Genomic DNA, 26,317 nt, shown 5'->3' with positions numbered 1-26,317 from the left:
CCACAGAGTGTTAACGTATTAGTGAGGGCCATATGAATTTACTATACAATACCTAGGTTAGGAACAGGTCAGCCCTTCGTAACTTACCTGGATATAGAGAGACATTAGAGCTTGTTTAGAACATGTGGCCAGTGTGCTGGTCGGGCTGTTGCATATCTGTGGACTGTAGATTGTACTTGCAGGAGTGATTATTGTTCATGGTTCTTTATCAGGGTTATGGGACTATTTAGTTAACTTGGAAACACCCATGCTTTTACTTTTCTTTTGAATTGTAAGTGTTCCTCGGATGCTTCGAATCTTGGCTGGCAGTGAGTTCCAGATCTTGGCGGCTTGTTCTGAGAAAGCAGTGCCTCCAACATTTTATTATAGTAGGCCAGTATGGCGATCCATGGTACAAGCCTGAAACCCAGTGTCCTATTTTGTTTATATTATTTTAATTTCGTTTTTGTAGATACTGTGGTCCTTTTTCTTGGAAGCCCTTGTAGATGATACAAAGTGTCCTGAACAATGCTTGTCTGGCCATAGGTAGCCATTAAGTGCTAGTAGGATAGATTGGTGTCATGTTCTCAAGGGTGGAAGCGAAGAAGGAGTCTTGATGTGTTTGACTTCGGATTCATATGGTGGTAGAAGCAGGTTAGTATGGTTTAGATTTTGTGTTGAAACAGTGATCTCTGCTTGCTTTCAGCTAACGAATTCATGTATTTTCTAGCTGATTATAAGGTGTGTGGTTATCTTGGTTCTTGCCAACTATGGATTCGTTTGTTTGCATCCAATTCAATGTTTGTGTGGTCCTGTCTGGACTACCTTTATCTGACTGTTTTCTTTGCTTAGCACAGTTTTGGGTCAGTAAATGTCTTCTTTTTGCTAGTCTGTATAAATGGGTGATAGTGTGGTTGTGACATTGGACTGATTATACGTGGCTTTCATGTTCTGGTTCTATAGATGTCTTGTGTGTCTGTAGGGTACTATGACTGTGTCTTCACCAAATGGGTATGGCTGTCCCTGGTTGTGGCTGTGGTTTTGAGGATGTTACTACTTCTCTCTCACATTTATGACTACATTCTCTCTCTTGGCACAGGATGCCTGGAGAAGCACTGACATATACAGATTCAGTGGAAGAAGCACCCGAGCCCAGTGCATCAAGCTGTGACCATGGAAGCTGCACCAATGAGAAAGATTTGCAAGAGACTAATGGAACGATGGCCAGTGAAGGGGAAATGGTGGATTCGTCTGTCCTTCCAACTGGACCTTTATATTTATCAGCTGCTTCCAACCCTAGAACTTCCGCATCTGCTACAGCCCTTGAGGGACCCCGGAAGGGACAGTCTTTGGTGCGCATTGACCGCCAACAGATCCAGGCAGTCGAGCGTAGCGCCCAGGCCATGGAGCTCGAGGGCTTGGGTGTGGACGTGTATGACCATGATGTCTTAGAACAAGGAGTGCTGCAGCAAGTGGATGAGGCTATCAATGAAGCCAGCAAAGCTGCAAAAGCCGCTGAGGCCAAGAAGGAGGCACAGGCACTTCAGGAAGAGTTACGGTAAGAGCCAGGCATATCTGTACTTTGTAAGCACTCAAGAGGGACATGGTTGTGTGCAGTAATTTCTGCTGTGTGTTGGTTTTCGGTTTTGTGGATATTTCCTAACTGGCCTAGGCCGAGTTGCTGTTTAGCTTTGTTTAGACAGTGTTGTTGAGGCAATATTGCTAAAATACCTATCTAGTAGTGACTGGGCCTCTACAAAGAAGTCCTTAACTTTACGTGGATGCAGTGAGCAGTTATTCCCTGCGCCTCAGTGCACATGAAAGCTTTAAATTAATCTGTTAGATACATTTATGACTACTTCTTTGCGCGGAGAAACTGCATTAACCGCATGCGCGCTAGCGGTTTTCCCTCTGCGATTCACAAAAACCCTCGTTACGTGACAAGGTCAGCTCGTCACACGCGCAGCGCAGGTAACGCCCATGACGAGCTGACTTTGTCATGAGCGCTGAAGGGGTTAAAGAAGTCAATGTGTTTTGCTCTCCATGTGATGCTTTGCTTCCCTTAAGGATTGTTTCTTCTTCCATCACTCAGACTTTTAAAAAAATTTTATTGTAAGACCATAGTTTGCAATGCAGGTTGTGTTCCTAGGTAGTTTAGAAATGTTATGGATACGGGCAGCTAGAGCCTGACTACTAATATCTGAGATGTGTAAAAAAAGGTCTTACAATTACCTAGCTTACACATCGTTGTTTTATTGATCTTAATACTGATGAATTGGTCTTGCATTTAAAAAAAAAAGTTCCATTGAGTTAATTGCTTAAACAGCTTTCGTTGAGTGCTAAATATAAAGGGGCAGATTTACAAACCCTTAGCGCCACTTTTGTGCCACCGTTGTGTCACATTTTGTGACGCAGTGGCGGCATAAAAATGCGGCCCATTTACAACGTGACACATCTAGGGAGATGCGTCACGTTGTAAAGCCCTGCGTCACAATATAGCTGCGTCAGGTATAATGTATACAGGGTGGGCGATCTCACGCAGAAAAGTCTTGTAGAAGTGACGCAGTGAAATCTACAAGATTTCACTGCGCCACTTCTAGGATGCTACTGCGTCAAAATAATGAATGACGCAGCACAATGAGGATAGGCCTCCTCATGCATTGCTGGAGTTGCGTCGTGCTTGGGACACGACTCCAGCAATGCATGACTTTTGCGCCAAAATAAATTAACATGGCAAAAGAAAAGGATCCCAGCCCTTCCAGCAAACGGAGAAGATTCCATTCCTTGAAAGATCTAGCCTCTACCACCACCAAACCAATAAGAACTCACATGTCCACACTAAGAACATATGGCCCTGAAGAAGACCTTCCACCAAAACAGCATTGAGGTCTGTAGGACTTGGCCCTTTCCCCTGAATTTTTCGTTTTTTATTCCTTTAATTTAGGGTGCCCCCTATTGTAACAAAAGGGTATAGGCCTTGTGTAGTGAAGAAAGCCCTGTGTATGTCAAACTAATGTTAAGGTGCAGGTGCTTTCTTCCCCTAACATGGCTGCCACTGACCCCTGCTACTGCAGCGCGGTCTTTGTGGGCGCATTCTAGTGGCCAGGAGCTGGCTGGAACCCTCAAACAATGTATCAATACTAGCCTGCCAGCCTGCCAACCTGCCCATAGCCAGAATGGTGGAACCTCCTGGAACCTTCTGGAACATGTGAGGTGACACCAACTGCCACTGCCAACTGTCAACTGGCACTAAATAAGGAAAGGGAGGGAAACTTTCCTGTCAGACTGAGGGAGCACAGACCTGGGGGAGAACCTACGCAGGAGCTTTAGGCAGTGGGGCCTAGACAGGGACCTATGACACTGGTAGAGACAGGGCCTAGGTGCTGCCTATCAAGTGTTGAGGTATCTTGAATTTGCCCCCACTGACCTGGCCCGGCAGAAGGGGAACCCCAGGTCTGCTTGAAGGGAACTGGCTGAGGAGACTTGATATCAACCATCAACTTCAACATTCCCCCCCTTCAAGGAACCCAGAGACTGCAATTTACAAGGGCGCAAGAAATATAAAGCGCCAAGAAGAAACCAAATCACCACAGGACTTTTGAGAAATCAATCAGGTATGGGCGCTGTAACACTCCCTGCGCTCCCTGACGCCACCTGGGATCCCTTTTCTCGATTGCCACTGTTGTGTGAACTGTCCTGTGGAACCTGCTGATCTGACTCCAACTAATATAAACTGTCTGCTGGCTAAGCGCTCTTATTCCCTGGCGCTAGCACCCTGCACTACCTGTCCTGAGGAAAGTGCTCCACTGAAGTGAATGCTAAGCGCTATCTCTGCGTAGCGCTAGCCTCCTGAACTGCTAGCCTAACTGAATTGCCTGAGGCTCAAGCACTGTAACTGCCTGCTGAAGCGCTAGAACCCTGAAGCGCTATATCTGGCTGAATTGCTAGCCTGCACTGTCTGAACTGTACTGATGCAAATAATCTACCTGTGAAGCGCTATTGCTGAAACTACCAAGCGCTAGCACCCTAGACTACCTGTCCTGCTAGCGCTACCTGAACTGCCTTATTTATGGGAATGGCCCAAGAGAAGCGCTGTGCCTGCGAAGCGCTGGGGCTGTAACTAACCCTGAGTGCCCAGCGCTGTCATTTGAGGATCTGTGGCTGCCAGGAGCGCTATTGTGGAAACTGCCCAAGCGCTACTGCTGTCTGAGCTCTAGCTCCCAGAACTGCTGTGTCCCCTGCGAAGCGCTGTACCAGAGAAGCGCTATCTCCAGGACTGCCATATTCCCTTCCCCTACAACTGACACCAGAAAGCCATTACCAGCGCTGTTACTGCGAAGCGTTGTGAACCTGAGAGCTCGGCTGCTGTCTGGGGACCCTTGAGGTACTGTGAAGCACTGTACATCCAGCATCTGTCATTAACTTCAAGCGCTGCATCAGCGAGGCGCTGTGTGCCCAGGACCTGAATTTGCTGCCTGGCGCTGTGTCAGAAGGCTCCCTGAACTGGGGAATAGCCCCATTGGCCCCTTCAAGTACTAGAACTGGGCCAGGGCCCCCCCCAAAAGACACAGTGGGGGCCTCAGCTAATAAAAGTTAACCCCTGCCTGGGGTACAGTTGCATGCCAGTTAGTGTAGGCCTATGCATGTTTATGGCTGAGTAATGCAGCGTTTATTCTCTCATGAAATGTTGAGCCTTTTTATGGGGTACTTACCTAATGGAAAGTTTTATACTCCTGCCCCAGTGTTCTAACTCCTACCTACCAACAGGGATACTCTTGAATACTGAAATGTTTTATCCCTGCGTCAAGAACTGCAGAGCAAGGAATTGGTTAATTGTGCCTGTCTAATGAAAGGTTTTGTTCCAACCTGAGAATTCCTGCTCATGTGCCATTGTCTTACTGGTTCTTAGGCACAGGGATTAGATATAATTAATGGAAGGTTGATCCCTGCTTGAGGAGAATGTTATTCTGGGTAACAGACAGGTCGGAAGTAGCAGCTATGTTAATAATGTCACACATTAAGATTTGTACCATCAATGTAGGGGGGTTAAATGATTCGAAGAAACGGCAGAGACTGGACCATTTTGCTAAATTTAACAACATAGATATATTGTGCATTCAGGAGACTCATCTGCCCTGGGCTAAAAAGAAGTTACTGAATATGAATGGTTATACAATGCTGGGATGCTCAACGCAGTCATCTATGATAAGGGGGGTGGCCATCATGGGGAAATGCAACGTGGTGGGGGTGAGACGTACCAAATTTGATGGGTCTGGTAGATGGGTTCTAGCAGAATTGAATCTAGGCATTACACTCTGTGTGATTTATGGTTCAAATGAGGATGAGCCTGCAGTATTCGATGAGCTGGAAGAGGAGCTGGCAAATTGGGGTACCCCCATTGTTTTGTGTGGAGACATGAATATTTCTGATGATTGGAAGCAGGGAGGTAAATATCTAGGACGTAAACATAAGGTATTTCGGGCATTAGGCTCCCTATTACAGTCGCATGGATTAACGGATGTATGGGGGGAAAAAGCGCCTGGGGATCCAGGTTTTACTTATTTCTCACATCCAGCGCAGAAATATTCTAAGCTTGATTATTTCTTTGTTTCGGTGGGGGAGCTATGCAATGTAAGTATTGCCAGGCTTCCTAGGATAGTCTCGGATCACAATCCTCTGATATTAACTTACAAGGTGCACAATATTCCGAGGAAAATAACTAGGTGGACATTTGAAAGAAAACTATTAAACGACGATAGGTTTGTAAAACACCTCAAACAATGGACGAAAGAGTTTTTTGATACCAACAGATATAGTACATCCCGTAATGGAGTTTGGGAAGCCTTTAAGGCCTCCTTAAGGGGGGAGACGATTAGCTGTTCCGCCAGGCTAAGTAAGGAGGATAGAAATAAGGTGGAGAAACTCACTTCAGAGTTGGCGAGGACAGAGAAACGACATATAGAGGAAATAGTATTAGGTAAGGATGGCAGTGAAACGGCGAGAACCATGGCTTTGATTAAGGGAGACATTCTAAAAGTGGTTACGCAAAAAGAGATTAGAGAATATCAGGCGTCAAGAGCAAGGCGTTATGAGACAGGTGAACAAGCGGGAAGAGCACTAGCGCTGCGGATTAGACAAGAAAATAATAAAAATAACATCCCCAGAATTCAAGATAACGGGATAGAATATTCAGACCGGAAAGAGATAATGGGGGTGTTCCAGAAATTTTACCAAAAACTTTATGATCAGGAGGCGGGTGGGTCACCCTCTAATCAGGGGCTCGGGCCTGCATGTCCGGTTTTAGATGATATTAATAGGGAGCAGTTGGAAAAAGATATAACCCTGGAAGAGATCAGGACTGCAATACAGGATCTAGCAGCAGGAAAAGCTGCAGACCCAGATGGAATACCGATGGAAGTTTATAAGATTTTAGGGGAGGATATTCTTCCACTGCTGTTAGATCTATTTAATGGTATAATCTGCTCCGGGAAGATTCCTGATTCTTGGAAAGAGACCAATATAGTGGTATTCCACAAAAAGGGTAAACCAGAGGAAAATCCGGGCTCCTATCGGCCAATATCGCTGATAAATGCGGACCCCAAGTTATATTCTAAGGTGTGGGCAAAGAGGTTAGGGGGGGATCATTGGTCAACTTGTCTCTCCGTGGCAGCATGGTTTTGTCTCAGGGAGAGGCACTACGGATCACACGTCGCGTGCAATCTCACTATTTGATGCTATGGCTGTCACGGGGAGAGAAATGGCCATGATCCTCCTAGATGCTGAAAAAGCCTTCGACCGTGTGGTCTGGGAAATTCTATGGGATGTTCTGGTTAAAAGAGGCTTTGGAGAGAAGTGTAGGAAAGCAATAAGGGCAATGTACTTGGATCCGGTTGCTAGAATTACAACTATGGGTTTGCAGTCGGAAGAGGTGGTAATTAGAAGAGGTACCCGTCAGGGATGCCCTTGCTCTCCTATACTCTTTTCACTCTATATAGATCCCCTCATCAGAGAAATTTTAGCGTCAGATAAAATCTCCCCTGTTATAGTAAATGGCCACACCACTAAATTATTGGCATATGCAGATGATTTAGCTATTGTCACCGCTAACCCGCAGACGGCAATGGTGGAACTGAGTCAACTGGCTAAATCATACGGAACCCGCTCTGGGTATAAGCTGAATGAAGAACAAGCATTTACAATGCAATGGTCTCGGCATCATCAAAGGTAGAGCTATTGGCATTGCTCATGACATTTCTTTTTTTTAATTTAAATCATAAATAAATGGCATTGTCATTTACATTGTCAATACACAGCACTCTGCACTCAACAGCACACACCACTCAACAGCACACACCACTCAACAGCACACACCACTCAACAGCACACACCACTCAACAGCACACACCACTCAACAGCACACGCCACTCAACAGCACACACCACTCTACAGCACACTCACTCTGCACTCTGCCCTCACCCCTCTGTCCTCACCCCTCTGCCCTCACCCCTCTGCCCTCACCCCTCTGCACTCACCCCTCTGCCCTCACCCCTCTGCACTCACCCCTCTGCCCTCACCCCTCTGCCCTCACCCCTCTCTGCCCTCACCCCTCTGCCCTCACCCCTCTGCCCTCACCCCTCTGCCCTCACCCCTCTGCCCTCACCCCTCTGCCCTCACCCCTCTGCCCTCACCCCTCTGCCCTCACCCCTCTGCCCTCACCCTTCTGCCCTCCCCCTCTGCCCTCACCCCTCTGCCCTCACCCCTCTGCCCTCACCCCTCTGCCCTCACCCCTCTGCCCTCACCCCTCTGCCCTCACCCCTCTGCTCTCACCCCTCTGCCCTCACCCCTCTGCCCTCACCCCTCTGCCCTCACCCCTCTGCACTCACCCCTCTGCACTCACCCCTCTGCACTCACCCCTCTGCACTCACCCCTCTGCACTCACCCCTCTGCACTCACTACTCACTACTCACTACTCACTACTCTGCACTCACGACTCACTACTCTGCACTCACTACTCACTACTCTGCATTCACTACTCACTACTCTGCACTCACTACTCACTACTCTGCACTCACTACTCACTACTCTGCACTCACTACTCACTACTCTGCACTCACTACTCACTACTCTGCACTCACTACTCACTACTCACTACTCTGCACTCACTACTCTGCACTCACTACTCTGCACTCACTACTCTGCACTCACTACTCTGCACTCACTACTCTGCACTCACTACTCTGCACTCACTACTCTGCACTCACTACTCTGCACTCACTACTCTGCACTCTGCACTCACTACTCTGCACTCACTACTCACTACTCTGCACTCACTACTCTGCACTCACTACTCTGCACTCACTACTCTGCACTCTGCACTCACTACTCTGCACTCTGCACTCACTACTCTGCACTCACTACTCTGCACTCACTACTCTGCATCCACTACTCTGCACTCTGCACTCACTACTCTGCACTCACTACTCTGCACTCACTACTCTGCACTCACTACTCTGCACTCACTACTCTGCACTCACTACTCTGCACTCACTACTCACTACTTACTACTTACTACTCACTACTCTGCACTCACTACTCTGCACTCACTACTCTGCACTCTACTCACTACTCACTACTTACTACTCACTACTCTGCACTCACTACTCTGCACTCACTACTCACTACTCTGCACTCACTACTCACTACTCTGCACTCACTACTCTGCACTCACTACTCACTACTCTGCACTCTGCACTCACTACTCACTACTCTGCACTCACTACTCACTACTCTGCACTCACTACTCACTACTCTGCACTCACTACTCTGCACTCACTACTCTGCACTCACTACTTACTACTCACTACTCTGCACTCACTACTCACTACTCACTACTCACTACTCTGCACTCACTACTCACTACTCTGCACTCACTACTCACTACTCACTACTCTGCACTCACTACTCACTACTCACTACTCTGCACTCACTACTCACTACTCTGCACTCACTACTCTGTACTCACTACTCTGCACTCACTACTCTGCACTCCCTACTCTGCACTCTGCACTCACTACTCTGCACTCACTACTCACTACTCTGCACTCACTACTCACTACTCTGCACTCACTACTCAGCACTCACTACTCACTACTCAGCACTCACTACTCACTACTCTGTACTCACTACTCTGCACTCACTACTCACTACTCTGCACTCACTACTCACTACTTTGCACTCACTACTCTGCATTCACTACTCACTACTCTGCACTCACTACTCACTACTCACTACTCTGCACTCACTAATCACTACTCTGCACTCACTACTCTGCACTCACTACTCACTACTCACTACTCTGCACTCACTACTCACTACTCTTCACTCACTACTCACTAATCTGCACTCACAACTCACTACTCTGCACTCACTACTCACTACTCTGCACTCACTACTCTGCACTCACTACTCTGCACTCACTACTCTGCACTCACTACTCACTACTCACTACTCTGCACTCACTACTCACTAATCTGCACTCACTACTCACTAATCTGCACTCACAACTCACTACTCTGCACTCACTACTCACTACTCTGCACTCACTACTCTGCACTCACTACTCTGCACTCACTACTCTGCACTCACTACTCACTACTCACTACTCTGCACTCACTACTCTGCACTCACTACTCTGCACTCACTACTCTGCACTCACTACTCACTACTCTGCACTCACTACTCACTATTCTGCACTCACTACTCACTACTCTGCACTCATTACTCACTACTCACTACTCTGCACTCACTACTCTGCACTCACTACTCAGTACTCTGCACTCACTACTCACTACTCTGCACTCACTACTCTGCACTCACTACTCACTACTCTGCACTCACTACTCACTACTCTGCACTCACTACTCTGCACTCACTACTTACTACTCTGTACTCACTACTCACTACTTTGCACTCACTACTCTGCACTCACTACTCACTACTCTGCACTCACTACTCACTACTCTGCACTCACTACTCACTACTCTGCACTCACCACTCACTACTCTGCACTCACTACTCTGCACTCACCACTCACTACTCTGCACTCACTACTCAGCACTCTGCACTCACTACTCACTACTCTGCACTCACTACTCTGCACTCACTACTCTGCACTCACTACGCTGCACTCACTACTCACTACTCACTACTCTGCACTCACTACTCACTACTCTGCACTCACTACTCTGCACTCACTACTCTGCACTCACTACTCACTACTCACTACTCTGCACTCACTACTCACTACTCTGCACTCACTACTCACTACTCTGCACTCACTACTCTGCACTCACTACTCTGCACTCACTACTCTGCACTCACTACTCTGCACTCACTACTCACTACTCTGCACTCACTACTCACTACTCACTACTCTGCACTCACTACTCACTACTCTGCACTCACTACTCTGCACTCACTACTCACTACTCTGCACTCACTACTCTGCACTCACTACTCACTACTCTGCACTCACTACTCACTACTCTGCACTCACTACTCACTACTCTGCACTCATTACTCACTACTCTGCACTCACTACTCACTACTCTGCACTCACTACTCACTACTCTGCACTCACTACTCACTACTCTGCACTCACTACTCTGCACTCACTACTCTGCACTCACTACTCTGCACTCACTACTCTGCACTCACTACTCTGCACTCACTACTCACTACTCTGCACTCACTACTCTGCACTCACTACTCTGCACTCACTACTCACTACTCTGCACTCACTACTCACTACTCTGCACTCACTACTCACTACTCTGCACTCACTACTCACTACTCTGCACTCACTACTCACTACTCTGCACTCACTACTCTGCACTCACTACTCTGCACTCACTACTCTGCACTCACTACTCACTACTCACTACTCTGCACTCACTACTCACTACTCTGCACTCACTACTCACTACTCTGCACTCACTACTCTGCACTCACTACTCTGCACTCACTACTCTGCACTCACTACTCACTACTCTGCACTCACTACTCTGCACTCACTACTCTGCACTCACTACTCACTACTCTGCACTCACTACTCACTACTCTGCACTCACTACTCACTACTCTGCACTCACTACTCTGCACTCACTACTCTGCACTCACTACTCACTATGCACTCACTACTCACTACTCTGCACTCACTACTCTGCACTCACTACTCACTACTCTGCACTCACTACTCACTACTCTGCACTCACTACTCACTACTCTGCACTCACTACTCACTACTCTGCACTCACTACTCTGCACTCACTACTCACTACTCTGCACTCACTACTCACTACTCACTACTCTGCACTCACTACTCTGCACTCACTACTCACTACTCTGCACTCACTACTCACTACTCTGCACTCACTACTCTGCACTCACTACTCACTACTCTGCACTCACTACTCACTACTCTGCACTCACTACTCACTACTCTGCACTCACTACTCACTACTCTGCACTCACTACTCTGCACTCACTACTCTGCACTCACTACTCACTACTCACTACTCACTACTCACTACTCTGCACTCACTACTCACTACTCTGCACTCACTACTCTGCACTCACTACTCTGCACTCACTACTCTGCACTCACTACTCACTACTCTGCACTCACTACTCTGCACTCACTACTCACTACTCTGCACTCACTATTCTGCACTCACTACTCTGCACTCACTACTCACTACTCACTACTCACTACTCACTACTCACTACTCACTACTCACTACTCACTACTCACTACTCACTACTCACTACTCACTACTCTGCACTCTGCACTCACTACTCACTACTCTGCACTCACTACTCACTATTCTGCACTCACTACTCACTACTCTGCACTCACTACTCACTACTCTGCACTCACTACTCTGCACTCACTACTCTGCACTCACTACTCTGCACTCACTACTCTGCACTCACTACTCTGCACTCACTACTCTGCACTCACTACTCTGCACTCACTACTCTGCACTCACTACTCACTACTCACTACTCTGCACTCACTACTCACTACTCACTACTCTGCACTCACTACTCACTACTCACTACTCTGCACTCTGCACTCACTACTCACTACTCTGCACTCACTACTCACTACTCACTACTCTGCACTCACTACTCTGCACTCACTACTCTGCACTCACTACTCTGCACTCACTACTCTGCACTCACTACTCTGCACTCACTACTCACTACTCTGCACTCACTACTCACTACTCACTACTCACTACTCACTACTCACTACTCACTACTCACTACTCACTACTCACTACTCTGCACTCTGCACTCACTACTCACTACTCTGCACTCACTACTCACTACTCTGCACTCACTACTCACTACTCTGCACTCACTACTCTGCACTCACTACTCACTACTCTGCACTCACTACTCACTACTCTGCACTCACTACTCACTACTCTGCACTCACTACTCTGCACTCACTACTCTGCACTCACTACTCTGCACTCACTACTCTGCACTCACTACTCTGCACTCACTACTCACTACTCTGCACTCACTACTCACTACTCACTACTCTGCACTCACTACTCTGCACTCACTACTCACTACTCTGCACTCACTACTCTGCACTCACTACTCACTACTCTGCACTCACTACTCTGCACTCACTACTCACTACTCTGCACTCACTACTCACTACTCTGCACTCACTACTCACTACTCTGCACTCACTACTCACTACTCTGCACTCACTACTCACTACTCTGCACTCACTACTCTGCACTCACTATGCACTCACTACTCTGCACTCACTACTCTGCACTCACTACTCTGCACTCACTACTCTGCACTCACTACTCTGCACTCTGCACTCACTACTCACTACTCTGCACTCACTACTCACTATGCACTCACTACTCACTACTCTGCACTCACTACTCTGCACTCACTACTCACTACTCTGCACTCACTACTCACTACTCTGCACTCACTACTCACTACTCTACACTCACTACTCACTACTCTGCACTCACTACTCTGCACTCACTACTCACTACTCTGCACTCACTACTCACTACTCTGCACTCACTACTCACTACTCTGCACTCACTACTCTGCACTCACTACTCACTACTCTGCACTCACTACTCTGCACTCACTACTCACTACTCTGCACTCACTACTCACTACTCTGCACTCACTACTCACTACTCTGCACTCACTACTCACTACTCTGCACTCACTACTCTGCACTCACTACTCACTACTCACTACTCACTACTCACTACTCTGCACTCACTACTCTGCACTCACTACTCTGCACTCACTACTCACTACTCACTACTCTGCACTCACTACTCACTACTCACTACTCACTACTCACTACTCTGCACTCACTACTCTGCACTCACTACTCTGCACTCACTACTCACTACTCTGCACTCACTACTCTGCACTCACTACTCACTACTCTGCACTCACTACTCTGCACTCACTACTCACTACTCACTACTCACTACTCACTACTCACTACTCACTACTCACTACTCACTACTCTGCACTCTGCACTCACTACTCACTACTCTGCACTCACTACTCACTACTCTGCACTCACTACTCACTATTCTGTACTCACTACTCACTACTCTGCACTCACTACTCACTACTCTGCACTCACTACTCTGCACTCACTACTCTGCACTCACTACTCTGCACTCACTACTCTGCACTCACTACTTTGCACTCACTACTCTGCACTCACTACTCTGCACTCACTACTCACTACTCACTACTCACTACTCACTACTCACTACTCACTACTCACTACTCACTACTCACTACTCACTACTCTGCACTCTGCACTCACTACTCACTACTCTGCACTCACTACTCACTATTCTGCACTCACTACTCACTACTCTGCACTCACTACTCACTACTCTGCACTCACTACTCTGCACTCACTACTCTGCACTCACTACTCTGCACTCACTACTCTGCACTCACTACTCTGCACTCACTACTCTGCACTCACTACTCTGCACTCACTACTCTGCACTCACTACTCACTACTCACTACTCTGCACTCACTACTCACTACTCACTACTCTGCACTCTGCACTCACTACTCACTACTCTGCACTCACTACTCACTACTCTGCACTCACTACTCTGCACTCACTACTCTGCACTCACTACTCTGCACTCACTACTCACTACTCACTACTCACTACTCACTACTCACTACTCACTACTCTGCACTCTGCACTCACTACTCACTACTCTGCACTCACTACTCACTACTCTGCACTCACTACTCTGCACTCACTACTCACTACTCTGCACTCACTACTCACTACTCTGCACTCACTACTCTGCACTCACTACTCTGCACTCACTACTCTGCACTCACTACTCTGCACTCACTACTCTGCACTCACTACTCACTACTCTGCACTCACTACTCACTACTCACTACTCTGCACTCACTACTCACTACTCTGCACTCACTACTCTGCACTCACTACTCACTACTCTGCACTCACTACTCTGCACTCACTACTCACTACTCTGCACTCACTACTCACTACTCTGCACTCACTACTCACTACTCTGCACTCACTACTCACTACTCTGCACTCACTACTCTGCACTCACTATGCACTCACTACTCTGCACTCACTACTCTGCACTCACTACTCTGCACTCACTACTCTGCACTCTGCACTCACTACTCACTACTCTGCACTCACTACTCACTACTCTGCACTCACTACTCTGCACTCACTACTCACTACTCTGCACTCACTACTCACTACTCTGCACTCACTACTCTGCACTCACTACTCACTACTCTGCACTCACTACTCACTACTCTGCACTCACTACTCACTACTCTGCACTCACTACTCACTACTCTGCACTCACTACTCTGCACTCACTACTCACTACTCTGCACTCTGCACTCTGCACTCACTACTCACTACTCTGCACTCACTACTCACTACTCACTACTCTGCACTCACTACTCTGCACTCACTACTCACTACTCTGCACTCACTACTCTGCACTCACTACTCTGCACTCACTACTCTGCACTCACTACTCTGCACTCACTACTCTGCACTCACTACTCTGCACTCACTACTCTGCACTCACTACTCACTACTCTGCACTCACTACTCACTACTCTGCACTCACCACTCACTACTTTGCACTCACTACTCACTACTCTGCACTCACTACTCTGCACTCACTACTCTGCACTCACTACTCTGCACTCACCACTCACTACTCTGCACTCACCACTCACTACTCTGCACTCACTACTCACTACTCTGCACTCACTACTCTGCACTCACTACTCTGCACTCACTACTCTGCACTCACTACTCACTACTCTGCACTCACTACTCACTACTCTGCACTCACTACTCTGCACTCACTACTCGGCACTCACTACTCTGCACTCACTACTCTGCACTCACTACTCTGCACTCACTACTCTGCACTCACTACTCTGCACTCACTACTCTGCACTCACTACTCACTACTCACTACTCTGCACTCACTACTCACTACTCACTACTCTGCACTCACTACTCACTACTCTGCACTCACTACTCTGCACTCACTACTCTGCACACTCACTACTCACTACTCACTACTCTGCACTCACTACTCTGCACTCACTACTCTGCACTCACTACTCACTACTCTGCACTCACTACTCTGCACTCACCACTCACTACTCTGCACTCACCACTCACTACTCTGCACTCACCACTCACTACTCTGCACTCACTACTCACTACTCTGCACTCACTACTCACTACTCTGCACTCACTACTCTGCACTCACTACTCACTACTCTGCACTCTGTACTCACTACCCTGCACTCTGCACTCACTACTCTGCACTCACTACTCTGCACTCACTACTCTGCACTCACTACTCTGCACTCACCATTCACTACTCTGCACTCACTACTCACTACTCTGCACTCACTACTCTGCACTCACTACTCTGCACTCACTACTCTGCACTCACTACTCTGCACTCACTACTCTGCACTCACGACTCTGCACTCACTACTCACTACTCTGCACTCACTACTCTGCACTCACTACTCTGCACTCACTACTCTGCACTCACTACTCTGCACTCACTACTCTGCAGCACTCACTACTCTGCAGCACTCACTACTCTGCAGCACTCACTACTCTGCAGCACTCACTACTCTGCAGCACTCACTACTCTGCAGCACTCACTACTCTGCAGCACTCACTACTCTGCAGCACTCACTACTCTGCAGCACTCATTACTCTGCAGCACTCACTACTCTGCACTCACTACTCTGCACTCACTACTCTGCACACTCACTACTCTGCACACTCACTACTCTGCACACTCTCTGCACACTCACTACTCTGCACACTCTCTGCACTCACTACTCTGCACACTCTCTGCACTCACTACTCTGCACACTCTCTGCACTCACTACTCTGCAGCACTCACTACTCTGCAGCACTCACTACTCTGCAGCACTCACTACTCTGCAGCACTCACTACTCTGCAGCACTCACTACTCTGCAGCACTCACTACTCTGCACTCACTACTCTGCACACTCACTACTCTGCACACTCACTACTCTGCACACTCACTACTCTGCACACTCACTACTCTGCTCACTACTCTGCACACTCTCTGCACTCACTACTCTGCACACTCTCTGCACTCACTACTCTGCACACTCTCTGCACTCACTACTCTGCACACTCTCTCTGCACACTCACTACTCTGCAGACTCACTACTCTGCACTCACTACTCTGCACTCACTACTCTGCACTCACTACTCTGCACTCACTACTCACTACTCTGCACTCACTACTCTGCACTCACTACTCTGCACTCACTACTCACTACTCTGCACTCACTACTCTGCACTCACTACTCTGCACTCACTACTCTGCAGCACTCACTACTCTGCAGCACTCACTACTCTGCAGCACTCACTACTCTGCACTCCCTACTCTGCACTCACTACTCTGCACTCGCTACTCTGCACTCGCTACTCTGCACTCGCTACTCTGCACTCACACTCACTACTCTGCACACTCACTACTCTGCACACTCACTACTCTGCACACTCACTACTCTGCACACTCACTACTCTGCACACTCACTACTCTGCACACTCACTACTCTGCACACTCACTACTCTGCACACTCACTACTCTGCACACTCACTACTCTGCACACTCACTACTCTGCACACTCTCTGCACTCACTACTCTGCACATTCTCTGCACTCACTACTCTGCACTCAGTACTCTGCACTCAGTACTCGGCACTCAGTACTCGGCACTCAGTACTCGGCACTCACTACTCTGCACTCACTACTCTGCACTCACTACTCTGCACTCACTACTCTGCACTCACTACTCTGCACTCACTACTCTGCACTCTGCACACTCACTCTGCACTGTGAGCGCCGCTGATATCATGGAATCTTCCACCACACTTTCTAAAACTCTATAGTCCGAAGCATAATAGGCACAGAACCAAAAGAAGGGTAGACATTTGCTTAAAATAATCTTATTGTATTTATGAGAAGCAAAAGCGAGACTGTGAAATGTGCTGAATATCAGTTTGTTACGAATCAACAGAGTGGAGTTAGAGAACCAAGAAATAGTAATTTAAAATCCGGGTTAGAAGGAGTAGTAATCACAAGCTGAGGATCAACGGGCGCGAAACAGCGTGGTGGGCGCGCACGAGACACAGCGTGGGCTTGCACATCAGCTGAAGATCGCCGGAGAAGACACCGAGTGAAGGAAATAGCCCGGTGAGTGGGGGTAGAGGGGGGGAGGCAGAGAGGGAGTGGGCAGAGAGGGAGGGTATGTGTGTGTGTGTGTGTGTGTGTGTGTGCGCGTGTGTGCCTGCGTGTGTCTGTCTGTCTGTCTGTGTGTGTCTGGCTGTGCCTGCCTGCCTGCCTTTGAGTGTGCGCGTCCACAGACCCTGGTCGGCTCGTGCACCGCTCTGTGTTCCCTTGCGAGCTTACTCGATGACAATAGATCTCGTTGCCGAGACCTAAAAAACGGTAATAATTAGCACTAATAATATCCATAAAATCGACAGGAGGTATGTGGAGTCTGCAATATATCTCGGGGTGAGGATTAATGCAAATGTGGACAAAATTATACAAGAGAACTATGTTCCCCTGATTGCTACAATAGACAAAGAACTAAGAAGAATAGACGTTTTACATCTATCCCTGTTGGACTTGGCCCGTCTGGCAGGTCCACCCCTGAAGTTTTGTGCTTATTATATGTGTCCGGGGGATGGTGATTCCCCTCCTGAGTGTGTGTGTGGTGAGAGAGACCTGCCTCCCATAGGAATGCATGGGGGATGTATGTGGCTCTGGCAGTTCCCGATGCGTGGGGCGTGCCGGGCCGTGTTTGGTATGTGTGCGCTCGTGAGGTTGAATGCTACAAGATGACATATGCGGCATGCGTGTGGCTAGAAGGGAAGGGCCCCTTCTAGACCTTGGTGTGTGTGTGCAGTAGGTGTGCTGGCGCGTGATTGGCTGAAGCCGGCTGGGCCTTCCCCCACCAGGCTGGCCCCACCCCCCGGGGGTGCGTCCAGTGTCCCTGGCCTGGCCAGCACCAAGAAATTCCTTATAACCAGTTCCAGCTGGTTCTCTCCCTGCCTGCCCCTTTTGGAGACAAAGGGAGCTCCTGTATAAAAGGAGGGTGGGCCCTTTTCTCTCCCTCTTCTCCTTCCTGCTTGGGACCCTGCCTGGGTCGTGCTGCTGCTTGGGCTCAGGGAAGGGCGTGCCCCCCTGGGCCCTGCTCTGCTCCTGGACTACGGACTCCCTGAACTTCCTATGGCTTCTGCTTTCCATGCCCTAGTCCGTGGGAGCGCTTCCCTGCGGTCCTAGCGCCCTGGGGCGCTTCATCTATGCTCCTAGCGCTCGGGAGCACTCTCTTGCGCCTTGGGGCGCTTCATTCATGCCCTTGCGCTGGGAGCGCTATACCCAACAAGACCGGTGCCCCCCCCCCCGGCGGCTGCCTCGTGCTACCGAGGCTCTACAACCCCAGCGAGTGCCTACCTCGCGTTATCCCCTCCCTGGCTGCCTTATCGAGGGAGCCGGGCCCTCGTCAATTGCCCCTGTATTCACCGCCGCAGCCCGGGACCCCGCGTGAAGCCCGCCCCCGGGCCGCGCTCTGATAGGCGGCTGGCCCGATGACGTTTCCCCCGGGCCGCGCTCTGATTGGCCGGCGGCCCGGGGAGCTGCACACACAGAAGAGAGAGCCGAGCCATGCAGGGGGCAGCGGGAGCCAACTCCGCGCCCCTGCGTCCCCCCAACAGAAGTGCCGTTCCCCCCCCGGGGCCCCCAGGAGCGAACGGGAGCCCCGGAGAGCGAGGAGAGACCAGCGCGTCTGGCCGCCGACCGGTGAGTGCTGCAGGAGGGGAGGCGGGGCGTCGGAGCACATTGCCGGTGCTCGCCCCTCCCCTCCAGCGCGAGCACGCGTGTGCACAGAGGCCCGCGGGGGGCCCCCAGTGATGTCGGGTCCCCCGAGGGGGACCCCACCTGCCCTCAACTTCCTTCCTGAGCCCGCGAGGCTCCATCACGGCCCCTATTGATGCTGGGTCCCCCGAGGGGGATCCCGCCTGGCCATCCCTCGTCCCCTGAGCCCCGAGAGGCTCCACCTGCACTATCTTCCCAGGAGCCCCGAGAGGCTCCATCTAAATTCCCTGGGCCCCGAGGAGGCTCCAACGTGCCCCGGCCCTGCCTGGGCCCCGAGAGGCCCCACCACGTGTCCCTGGCCCTGCCTGGGCCCCGAGAGGCCCCACCACGTGTCCCTGGCCCTGCCTGGGCCCTGAGAGGCCCCACCATGTTTCCCTGAGCCCCGAGAGGCTCCACCATCGCCCTCCTGTCCCCCTGAGCCTGCAAGGCTCCACCCAAGTCCCCCAGCGGCCCAGCACTTCGTGGGCCGCTGCCACGTTTAGGTCTGCCCGGGCCCTTTCAGGCCACTTTGGACACCGAGACTCTAAGGCGCCCCCCTTCCCCAGGACGGTCATCTGGCCTAGGGGGTGCTACTGCCTAATATCCATGTGATGCTGAGAATTATTATGTGTTGCCCTGCTGATGGGGGCCTCTGTTGTGTTATGTACCTTGCCTCATGTATGTCCATGCTGGTTAGAGTGAGTTCTAGTGCTAGTCCTATGAGACCCCGGGGCGTGACGTATTCTAATGCTAAGCTCCTGGCAATTATGTGTTCTAGTCCTAGTCCGAGGAAGCTCCCAGTGTTATATGTTCTAAATGCCAGTTCCATCAGATGTGTACCACTGGCAGTGGTCCCTTGGCCCTGCCCTGTACCTTTTCCCTGGTAACCCCTGCCGTGCCTTGAGCACCTTGTAAAGTGTATGTTCCTATGTGTCCTGTCTAATACAAAGACTATTTTCATATATACTTCGTGTGGAGTTCCTTTTGTGGGAGGCCTGGGATGTTGCTGTTGGTGGGTGCGTGCGCAAATGCTTCACACATGTCCTCCGAGATAGGCCTGACTGCCCGCGCCGCGTTACCTAGAGGGCGAGCAGGGGTCGACTTTAAATAGGAGTGGCGGTCTCTGACTGGCTGTGGCGCAAGCCCTGGCCGGCCGGGGGTCCCATTTCCTACACTGGTGGCTAGCGGTGGGATCCGGACTTGTGTTTGCGCAGTACCACAACGATAACTGGCCTCCCTACAAAAACTCTGTATTGTAACTGGTCGCAAAGAAAGGAGATTATTGTTTTAGGAGGTTACTTAAATGTCCGTTCTGTGAAAAATGTGTTCTGGTTAGGTGACCCTAGCCCGGGAGGGTAGATCAACCCCCTAGTGCAATGTGTTTTCTGGATTCACCAGAAGGGTGGGATCCAGTGGTGGCGGCGTAATTGTGTTCAATGTGTATTGTCCCTGTTCCTTCCCTGGAGTAATGATACCTGCGCCACATGGGGTCAGGTCAGGTTGCTAAAAATGTCTGCTCTATGGAAATGTGTTATGATCAATGGAAATGTCTGTTCTGTGGAAAAAGTGTGCGTGTACCCTGTTAGTTAGTTGCCCCTAGCTTGGGAGGGTAAATCATCTCCCTAGTACAAGATGGTTTTCTGGATTCACCAGAAGGGGGGGATCCAGTGGTGTCTGCGTAGTTGTGTTCAAATGTGTATGGTCCTTGTCCCTCCCCTAGAGTAATGGTACCTGTGCCACAAGGGGCAGGTTGAGGAATCTGGGCGGTAGGAAACTGTCTTACCAGTCTAAGGGACAATGGGTGGATGAATGTTGAGGTGTGCTGAGTAAGGGGGTGTAAGTTCTCTGGGATGGGGAGCTTGCTGAATCAACGATAATCCTGTCCTTCCTTACCCCGCTGAATGTGTTGGATGCATCCGGTTCCCTTACCCCGCTGGCTGAATTTAGGTTGCGTTGTACTGAGACCTGCTGGCGCTGCCGCGGCTCATCGTGTAGTGTTCTAGGTGTCAGGTGTCGCCCTGGCTGAATTTATGTTGCGTTGTACTGAGACCTGCTGGCGCTGCCGCGGCTCATCTTGTAGTGTTCTAGGTGTCAGGTGTCGCCCTGGCTGAATTTATGTTGCGTTGTACTGAGACCTGCTGGCGCTGCCGCGGCTCATCTTGTTGTGTTCTAGGTGTCAGGTGTCGCCCTGGCTGAATTTATGTTGCGTTGTACTGAGACCTGCTGGCGCTGCCGCGGCTCATCGTGTTGTGTTCTAGGTGTCAGGTGTCGCCCTGGCTGAATTTAGGTTGCGTTGTACTGAGACCTGCTGGCGCTGCCGCGGCTCATCTTGTTGTGTTCGTTGTACTGAGACCTGCTGGCGCTGCCGCGGCTCATCGTGTTGTGTTCTAGGTGTCAGGTGTCGCCCTGGCTGAATTTAGGTTGCGTTGTACTGAGACCTGCTGGCGCTGCCGCGGCTCATCTTGTTGTGTTCGTTGTACTGAGACCTGCTGGCGCTGCCGCGGCTCATCTTGTTGTGTTCTAGGTGTCAGGTGTCGCCCTGGCTGAATTTATGTTGCGTTGTACTGAGACCTGCTGGCGCTGCCGCGGCTCATCGTGTTGTGTTCTAGGTGTCAGGTGTCGCCCTGGCTGAATTTAGGTTGCGTTGTACTGAGACCTGCTGGCGCTGCCGCGGCTCATCTTGTTGTGTTCGTTGTACTGAGACCTGCTGGCGCTGCCGCGGCTCATCGTGTTGTGTTCTAGGTGTCAGGTGTCGCCCTGGCTGAATTTAGGTTGCGTTGTACTGAGACCTGCTGGCGCTGCCGCGGCTCATCTTGTTGTGTTCGTTGTACTGAGACCTGCTGGCGCTGCCGCGGCTCATCTTGTGGTGTTTTAGGTGTCAGGTGTCGCCCTGGCGGAATTCAGGTTAAGTTGTATCCCGGACAAGGAAGACCTGCTGGCTCGGCCGCGGCTTGCCTTGGGGAGAGCTGAACGCTTAGTTCCCAGGTGGAAGACCAGTGGCGGGAGGAAGTTCCAAGACTGGTAGGAAGGTGTGTTCTGAGGGTGTTTCTCCTGGGAGAACGCGGAACCTCAGAAGTAGAGGTAGGGTGGGGCATTCTTACCCGTGACCTCTGCCAAGCCTGAGGTGCGGACCCTAGGCGGAAGGAACAGTGGTAGTCGTGACTACACTGAGAAAGGGAGTGGAGAATGGCTATTGTGGGCCAGGGGTACCGCCCCCCACTTCGGATTAGCAGGGACCAGTGGTATCTGGATGGCTTAGGGCCCGGTCCTAGTCATGGGCAACTAAGGAGTACCAGGCGGGTAGCCTGGTTGGGCCTATGTCTTCATTTCTTTATTTTTTTGTTGTTTTTGTTTTTTTTGTTTTAACTTTTATTATTTTTAATCTGGGTATGTCTATTGGTCCGGCAGTGCGGGCCGCGTCCACGCCCTATCGCCCTGCCGCAGGGAAGTCCATCACGGTAGTGATTGGTCTGCCCTGCGTTTGGGCTGGGAGGGGCATGTGTTGGACTTGGCCCGTCTGGCAGGTCCACCCCTGAAGTTTTGTGCTTATTATATGTGTCCGGGGGATGGTGATTCCCCTCCTGAGTGTGTGTGTGGTGAGAGAGACCTGCCTCCCATAGGAATGCATGGGGGATGTATGTGGCTCTGGCAGTTCCCGATGCGTGGGGCGTGCCGGGCCGTGTTTGGTATGTGTGCGCTCGTGAGGTTGAATGCTACAAGATGACATATGCGGCATGCGTGTGGCTAGAAGGGAAGGGCCCCTTCTAGACCTTGGTGTGTGTGTGCAGTAGGTGTGCTGGCGCGTGATTGGCTGAAGCCGGCTGGGCCTTCCCCCACCAGGCTGGCCCCACCCCCCGGGGGTGCGTCCAGTGTCCCTGGCCTGGCCAGCACCAAGAAATTCCTTATAACCAGTTCCAGCTGGTTCTCTCCCTGCCTGCCCCTTTTGGAGACAAAGGGAGCTCCTGTATAAAAGGAGGGTGGGCCCTTTTCTCTCCCTCTTCTCCTTCCTGCTTGGGACCCTGCCTGGGTCGTGCTGCTGCTTGGGCTCAGGGAAGGGCGTGCCCCCCTGGGCCCTGCTCTGCTCCTGGACTACGGACTCCCTGAACTTCCTATGGCTTCTGCTTTCCATGCCCTAGTCCGTGGGAGCGCTTCCCTGCGGTCCTAGCGCCCTGGGGCGCTTCATCTATGCTCCTAGCGCTCGGGAGCACTCTCTTGCGCCTTGGGGCGCTTCATTCATGCCCTCGCGCTGGGAGCGCTATACCCAACAAGACCGGTGCCCCGCCCCCCGGCGGCTGCCTCGTGCTACCGAGGCTCTACAACCCCAGCGAGTGCCTACCTCGCGTTATCCCCTCCCTGGCTGCCTTATCGAGGGAGCCGGGCCCTCGTCAATTGCCCCTGTATTCACCGCCGCAGCCCGGGACCCCGCGTGAAGCCCGCCCCCGGGCCGCGCTCTGATAGGCGGCTGGCCCGATGACGTTTCCCCCGGGCCGCGCTCTGATTGGCCGGCGGCCCGGGGAGCTGCACACACAGAAGAGAGAGCCGAGCCATGCATGGGGCAGCGGGAGCCAACTCCGCGCCCCTGCGTCCCCCCAACAGAAGTGCCGTTCCCCCCCCGGGGCCCCCAGGAGCGAACGGGAGCCCCGGAGAGCGAGGAGAGACCAGCGCGTCTGGCCGCCGACCGGTGAGTGCTGCAGGAGGGGAGGCGGGGCGTCGGAGCACATTGCCGGTGCTCGCCCCTCCCCTCCAGCGCGAGCACGCGTGTGCACAGAGGCCCGCGGGGGGCCCCCAGTGATGTCGGGTCCCCCGAGGGGGACCCCACCTGCCCTCAACTTCCTTCCTGAGCCCGCGAGGCTCCATCACGGCCCCTATTGATGCTGGGTCCCCCGAGGGGGATCCCGCCTGGCCATCCCTCGTCCCCTGAGCCCCGAGAGGCTCCACCTGCACTATCTTCCCAGGAGCCCCGAGAGGCTCCATCTAAATTCCCTGGGCCCCGAGGAGGCTCCAACGTGCCCCGGCCCTGCCTGGGCCCCGAGAGGCCCCACCACGTGTCCCTGGCCCTGCCTGGGCCCCGAGAGGCCCCACCACGTGTCCCTGGCCCTGCCTGGGCCCTGAGAGGCCCCACCATGTTTCCCTGAGCCCCGAGAGGCTCCACCATCGCCCTCCTGTCCCCCTGAGCCTGCAAGGCTCCACCCAAGTCCCCCAGCGGCCCAGCACTTCGTGGGCCGCTGCCACGTTTAGGTCTGCCCGGGCCCTTTCAGGCCACTTTGGACACCGAGACTCTAAGGCGCCCCCCTTCCCCAGGACGGTCATCTGGCCTAGGGGGTGCTACTGCCTAATATCCATGTGATGCTGAGAATTATTATGTGTTGCCCTGCTGATGGGGGCCTCTGTTGTGTTATGTACCTTGCCTCATGTATGTCCATGCTGGTTAGAGTGAGTTCTAGTGCTAGTCCTATGAGACCCCGGGGCGTGACGTATTCTAATGCTAAGCTCCTGGCAATTATGTGTTCTAGTCCTAGTCCGAGGAAGCTCCCAGTGTTATATGTTCTAAATGCCAGTTCCATCAGATGTGTACCACTGGCAGTGGTCCCTTGGCCCTGCCCTGTACCTTTTCCCTGGTAACCCCTGCCGTGCCTTGAGCACCTTGTAAAGTGTATGTTCCTATGTGTCCTGTCTAATACAAAGACTATTTTCATATATACTTCGTGTGGAGTTCCTTTTGTGGGAGGCCTGGGATGTTGCTGTTGGTGGGTGCGTGCGCAAATGCTTCACACATGTCCTCCGAGATAGGCCTGACTGCCCGCGCCGCGTTACCTAGAGGGCGAGCAGGGGTCGACTTTAAATAGGAGTGGCGGTCTCTGACTGGCTGTGGCGCAAGCCCTGGCCGGCCGGGGGTCCCATTTCCTACAATCCCTGATTGGAAGAGTGAATGTTCTGAAGATGTCAATGTTTCCGAAATTACTGTACTTATTTCATGCCATCCCTCTGCTAGTCGAAGAGGGTCTGTTGAAGAAAATGGAAGCTGTTTTCTCCCAATTTGTGTGGAAATATGGGAAAATTCGTAGATCGTTGGCTCGATTATCTGTACCATTGGAGGGTGGGGGACTGTCTGCACCAAATTTGAGGTTGTATCATTTGGTTTGTTTAATGATGCAGATGAATGTCCTTTTTAAATATGAGGAAATAGACCTGTCGGCTGGTATGTACAGAACCCCCACAATATATGAGCTGTTAGTAGGGGAAAGAGCATTGGGGCTCCTAACACGAGAAATTAACTGTAGATTTTATAAAAAGAGTAAAAGCAAAGTGATGCTTAGCGCTTGGGGTACTTGGAAATCAATAATGAGATTTTTGAAGATACCAAAAATCAATAGCACATTAGATCTGTGGCGGTCAAACCCATTTGTTCATCTAGGACAGAATAGCAATAGTAGGTTATGGAAGGAGCTGGGTATTAGGTGTCTGGGGGATGTCATGGTTGAGGATGAATTAATTGGATTTGACATACTCCAGCAAAAGTTTGGTATACCTGCTAGCCAATGGCTTTTATACAGACAATTGGATCAAACAGTTAAGTCAATCAGACCTAGAATTTCAATTCAGGAGCCTAATCCGATTGTGGGCTATGTTAGGAACGGTGGCAAGAAGATTAAAATTGGGTATAGATGTCTTCTGCAAGGTTTGGGAGATGACATTGGACAAATTGAATCAGCTTGGGCCCAAAGAATTGGAGACTCAGATATAGATATCGATCATGCGTTAACAATGAATAAGAGAATATTAAGAG

General features: G+C 51.0%; 1 protein-coding gene across 4 annotated transcripts in view; it reads left to right on the top strand.

Moving 5' to 3' along the window:
* The window catches only part of ERCC6 (ERCC excision repair 6, chromatin remodeling factor), a 251,290-nt gene that overhangs the window by 2,196 nt on the left and 222,777 nt on the right, over positions 1–26,317 (top strand). For 3 of the 4 annotated variants that reach the window (XM_078642717.1, XM_078642713.1, XM_078642716.1), the window contains exon 1: positions 3,244–3,593. Coding sequence is in view for 1 of the 4 variants with exons in the window: in XM_078642710.1 (XP_078498836.1) it covers positions 1,080–1,537 (458 nt within the window). In the remaining 3 variants the exon portion in view is untranslated. Of the gene's footprint in view, positions 1–1,078; positions 1,538–3,243; positions 3,594–26,317 lie in introns of those variants that run through there. The other variant, XM_078642710.1, reaches the window with a different exon arrangement.

Source organism: Lissotriton helveticus, chromosome 5_1 (genome assembly GCF_964261635.1).
Source record: "Lissotriton helveticus chromosome 5_1, aLisHel1.1, whole genome shotgun sequence".
NCBI classification, from domain to species: Eukaryota; Metazoa; Chordata; class Amphibia; order Caudata; family Salamandridae; genus Lissotriton; species Lissotriton helveticus.
Note: the sequence above shows the minus strand (reverse complement) of the source record. Positions and strands in the feature narration are given on the sequence as shown.